The sequence below is a fragment of the Bufo gargarizans genome, chromosome 6, assembly GCF_014858855.1.
Source record: "Bufo gargarizans isolate SCDJY-AF-19 chromosome 6, ASM1485885v1, whole genome shotgun sequence".
In the NCBI taxonomy this organism is placed as follows: Eukaryota; Metazoa; Chordata; class Amphibia; order Anura; family Bufonidae; genus Bufo; species Bufo gargarizans.
Genome location: NC_058085.1, coordinates 323,170,302 through 323,175,852, shown reverse-complemented (window position 1 = coordinate 323,175,852; position 5,551 = coordinate 323,170,302). Strand labels below are relative to the sequence as shown.

Genomic DNA, 5,551 nt, shown 5'->3' with positions numbered 1-5,551 from the left:
AGTTCTTTACTGATGACCTATCAGGAGAAGGACATCAGTATCTGATCGGTGGGAGTCCTACACCCGGGACTGGAGCCAATCAGCTGTTTGAGAAGGAACCGGCACTCGCGGTAGCACTGAGCCTTCTCTCTGCAAACCAAGCACAGCTTTGTACTTTGTATGGCGGCTGTGCCTGGTATCGCAGCTCAGTCCCATTCACTTCAAAGGGGTTGAGCTGCGCCTAGACGGTATGACCAATGAATGTTACGTCACATTGCCTAGGAATCCTATCCAGAGGATAGTCATCAGTCGTCAAAACTTATGCCACCTGATGTCGTTTGTCAGACAGATCAGGATCCTGATCCGTATGACAAATGCATGAAATGCCGGATCTGTATCTGCGGTGTCATCCGGATCCATTTTGCCAGAACACTCGGGTCCGGATCCGGCAATAATGCATTTTAATGGGAAAAAATTCCAGAATTTTGGACTGAGATAAAACCGCAGCATGCTGTGGTATTATCTCTGTCCTGAAAAGGCAAAAATACTGAACTGAAGACATCATGATGCATCCTGAACAGATTGCTCTCCATTCAGAATGCATTAGGATAAAACTGATCAGTTCTTTTCCGGTATTGAGCCCCTAGGACGGAACTCTGTGCCGGAAAAAAATAACGCTAGTGTGAAAGTACCCTAAAACTCCCGGAAAACCCCTTTGATAGTTCATTTTCCCAGCTTGGTTCAAATAGCACAACAGCACTCCAGGTCTGATGTGGGGGTGCATGATCCAGAGATCAAAACCACCAAAGTCAGCACTGTTGTCACGCTCCGTCCCCTCAAGCCCTGCACGGGGGGTCATTTACTAAAGACCGGCGTCTCACATGCCATTCTTGGTAAAAACTCTGCTGGAGGAAGATCCGACTAATTTATCAAGAGCTGCAACCATGCGCCAGAACGGAAATCTACTTCAGCCAGGAGCTAAAGTAGATTTCTGGTGTAATGTGCGTCAGTTTTCTGGCGGCATACATTTTGTTACAGACTACTGAGATCCTGCCCGCAGGCCGCTTTTTCCCACCCACTTTTTTGAATGGTGGCAAGGGTGTCAGAAAAGTCTAAAAAGTCAAACATTGTGGTGCAAAGCAGCACGTGTGACAAAATGTGGGACTTTTTTATGCTAGAAAAGTGGCGTAGAGCTACGATGAATGACCCCCAGTGCACTACTTTTGCCATTGTGTACCACCAGCCTTTGTGGTGTCATTGGTATGTTCTCTGCAACCGCAAGTGCAACCTCTGCAAAATACGGTATATGGAATGGTTTCATCTTGATTTTTCTGCGGTTAAGAAGCCAGTGATATTATTAGGCTAGGGCTACACGACGGCAATAAGTCGCGTGACACATAGGGCACAACTACACTGCAACATGTGTCGGACGACATTGATGTTGCACGGCAATTTTTATAATGATAGTCTACATCCTGTCAGATGTAAGGCTAGGGCTACACGACGACATTTGTCGCGTGACAATTCTTAGAATGATAGTCTATGGAGTCGCACTGTGACATACTGCGACGCAACAATTTTTTTGCTACTGTAGTGCCGCAGCATGTTGCAGTGAGACACCATAGACTATTATTATTAAAATTGTCGCGCAACAAATGTCGTTGTGTAGCCCTAGCCTTACATTTGAGAGGATGGGAGGTGTAGTACATTCTCATAAATTCTTCCATCTGCACAGTATGATCTAGTATAAGTAAACTAATCGTAAACAGATCCTGCATCTCCCTCTGATTACGACTGAATCCACTATTAGGGCTTATTCACATGTCCACATGGACCATTTTTCTTTTCTTTTTCTTTTATTCACCATTTTACAAAATTTGTAGACATTTTTCTATGTAATGGGTCAATGAAAATTGGGCTACAAATGGATGGTATCATGTGGTTTTCACAGACCCACTGATGGGCGTGTTCGGTCCAGAAATTGGACCAAAGTAGTGCACGCTTCCGTGGAACCATATGTGAATACACCTAATGGATTTGTGCTGCCTGTGGAGTTTTTGTGCTTTTATGACTGCACCAGTAAAGCACACGGACCCATTAAAAGTAAATGGGGCAATTCATAAGCCCCGAGAAAGTCACATCATCTGCCGTTCTTCTTTTTTTCCCAAGACTCATTCAATTAAGTGAGCGGGTCTGGGAAAACATGGATGCACCAGGGACACCGACAGGAAGTCCACATACGTCTGTTATACGGGCAGAATCATGCCCTTTGAATCAGGACTCAAAAATGGCAGCAATAGTTATTGGTCATTCTACATAATTGTATTGCATGAGAAACTGTAGAGTGTAAACTCACCATAAATGACTCCTAAATGATGCAGGATGTTTAAGAACAATAATCCCCCCCCCCCCAACTATTATTAAAAGGGGTATGCAGTTTCATCTCGATGACATATCATCAGGATCGGTCATCAATACCCGATTGGTACTAGTCCAGCGCTCGCCTGAATGGCACATAAGCTGTAAATACCCTGTACCACTGCTACAAAGCGGCTGGCATGCAGGTAAATATTGAAGAGAACGCACTGGTCACGCGCGAGTGCAGCAGCCCTTCAAACAGCTGAGCATGGTGGAGCCGAAAGTTGGACCCCCAAAGATCTGATATTGATGAACTACCATGAGGATAGGCCATCAATATCATGAAACCGGACAAATCCAACCCTCTGGTCTGTTAAGCTGGCCACACACATGAGGTAACTTGTCCAGCTCCCCTGATCCTCCCATGCATATACTCGCTCAGCATAGCCAAGCATGCATGTGTAGTGAATGCAGAGAGGGAAGAAAGCCGCTACCATATACTGTACCTATGTCAGCAGGTTATCTCGCCAAGAACAAAAGGATCAGGCAGTTGAAATCCAACATACCCCATCCTTGTCTTACCTGACATCAACCATCAGTGACGAGTAGTAGGGAGCACGCCAAACACATTAGATGGTCAGCCAGCATAGACCTAATGTGAATAGCCAGCTTTAGTGTGACGGGGACCAGGCAACAGAACATTCTCCCTAGGCCTCATGGACACCACTGTCACTTATTTCCGCATTTGATACACGTTTTTTTTTCAGATCAGATTTAGCCCCTTTCATTTTAGTGGGGCCGCAAAAAATGCGTATGTTCCTGCTGCTGCCCCACAAAAACGATAGAATATTTCCTATTCTTGTCCTTTTTGAAGACAAAAATAGACAGTGCTACAATAGTAGAATAGGAGAGTGTGGGGCGCACATGGCCGGTATCCATGTTCTGCAGATCCGCGGTTTGTGGACCACAAGACAGGTGCGGTCATGTGCATGAGGTTTGGCATGCTGGAATTTGCAGTTCCATTACAGTGAGTTCAGGCTATAGATTGACATGCTTCTTCTGCAGTGTTGTCACCCTTCCTCCTCAACCCTCCTAAGACTGAAACAGGAGGAACCTCTCAGGACGGGAATAATCTGACCTCATTAAACATTAATACCGCCATACCAGAAAATTTGCTCATCTGAGACTTTTAACCCCTCACATTCCAGCATACATACTGTAAGTGATACTGGTACATTCAAGACTCCTGTTGATACTGGTTAACATTGTTTGTCATTTCAAGAACTTCATGTTCTACCAGCACCTGCCCACCCTCTGTAGTCACTTGTCTCATTCTTAAATTGAGGGAGCCATATTTTGTCCTTGGTCCTCTGGATGTGGTAAATTTCCTCCTGCGGTACAGCTCACCCTTACATATGGAAACCATAAGGAGCAATGAGAGGAGTGTTCCTCCTAAAGTAAGTAATCCTAACCCCGCAATGATGCACTTGTCTAGGTGTGAGCTAAGACGTGCATAGAACAATTCCAACCTCTCCATCTCTCGTGCGGACACAGAATCTGGGCTGACTCGGACTTCCCGTGGTATAGTGTACGCCACCGCCACGAGCACTATGCCACACACCAACAAGACCAGCGAACAGATAAAACCATAATCCACAGAGTGTGTTCCTGACTCTGCGTCTCGACTGTCCTCAGAGTGAGGAGATCCATTCTCTTTTGCAGCCCACCCCCTAACCTCAGACAAAGGGCTCAAACCCTGGACGTCCTGTGACTCTTGGCCAAAGGCGGTTTCCCCAATCTCTTCATAGGATGGGTTCTCAAATCCTCTGATTGTAGCTGAGCTCCCGAGATAGATGTGGTCATCTGCTCCATGTCTTGTACTGACATCTCCTAGCTCCAAGGTGTTTGAAGAAGCCATTTATGGATTCTAGGTCTGTTCATCCTGATCATGCAGAACTTCTTCAGACTGTAAAATTTGGCAAGAAAAGTGATAGTTTAGAAACACTGGGGCAGATATACTTATCCTTAGACAATCTCAAGAAGCGACAAATTTACTATAGTGGTATAATGGCACATATTGTGAGAGATTTGGCACACCTTGCTAGAAATTAAAGGGGTTGTCTGGGTTCAGATCTGAATCCGAACATACCCAAATTTTCACCCATGCAGCCCCTCTGAGGTTAGCATTGGAGCATGACATCCTTCGATGCTCTCACTTGCCATCCGCTGGATTGCGCAGGGCAAGTTTCTTTTATTTACAATAATACACTACTGAGCAGAAGCTTCCACCCAGCATTGTGTTTGGTGACGTCACCAGCTCTGATGGGCGGGCTTTAGCGCTACCCTAGTAGTTTTACAGGCTGGGGGAGCGCTAAAGCCCGCCCATCAGTGCCAGTGACATCCCCGGGCTCACTTCTGGGCGGAAGCCTCCGCCTGGCAGCCCTAGGGAGAGCCTGGTTCCTCACTGGAACTCCTGAAAATGCCTTTGCCCTGCGCGATTCAGCAAAGGGCAAAGGAGAGCTTGGAGCTGCCTGGGTGAAATTGTGGGTATGTCCAGGTTCAGAGCCTGGACAACCCCTTTAAACACATTTTCATATCAAAGTCAAGTTGGTTTTAATTGGGCCAAAAACTGGCTAAAATGTTAGTAACTTTGTCGTTGACAAAAGATGGCCAAGCCCACTTTCATGTGTGAAAAAAGTGTCAAGCAGGACAAGAACCAGTTCTTTTTGGTAGGGTCTTTTGTATCTGGGGGTCAGTGTGCAGAACATGGTAAGTGGCTTGCTGCACACTGTTAGGCCAGACCCACACATCTGTAATATGTGCACATTTAGTACGGCTATATTACATCTAAAACCACCTATAGGCCTCATTCAGGTGGCTATATTATAGCTGCAAATCCTGGCCCAATCTGATATACAGTACCGGAATATATAAAAAGAACACCTGGTAAACTTAATGTGATTGAGATGAGATTGACAAAGTATAAACTGCTAGTGGTGTTTGATCAATGATCACACAACGAAGGTGGTGCACCTTTATTTTGGGTTCTGCAGCAGGGTATATGTTGAGGCAGGGTCACATTAAGGCCTCATGCACACGACCGTTGTTTGTCTCCGCGTCCGTTCCGCCGATTTTAGCGTTTCAGGTGCGGACCCATTCAGTTCTATGGAGCCGTTGAAAATGCGGATAGTGCACCATTTGCCATCCGCGTCCG

At 45.9% G+C, this 5,551-nt stretch overlaps 1 protein-coding gene across 1 annotated transcript; it reads right to left on the bottom strand.

Moving 5' to 3' along the window:
* Positions 1-3,574: 3,574 nt before the first annotated feature.
* Positions 3,575-4,255, bottom strand: TMEM74B (transmembrane protein 74B). The gene has a single exon (XM_044299683.1). The coding sequence runs from the start codon at positions 4,253-4,255 to the stop codon at positions 3,575-3,577; it is 681 nt and encodes a 226-aa protein (XP_044155618.1).
* Between the last annotated feature and the right edge of the window lie 1,296 nt (positions 4,256-5,551).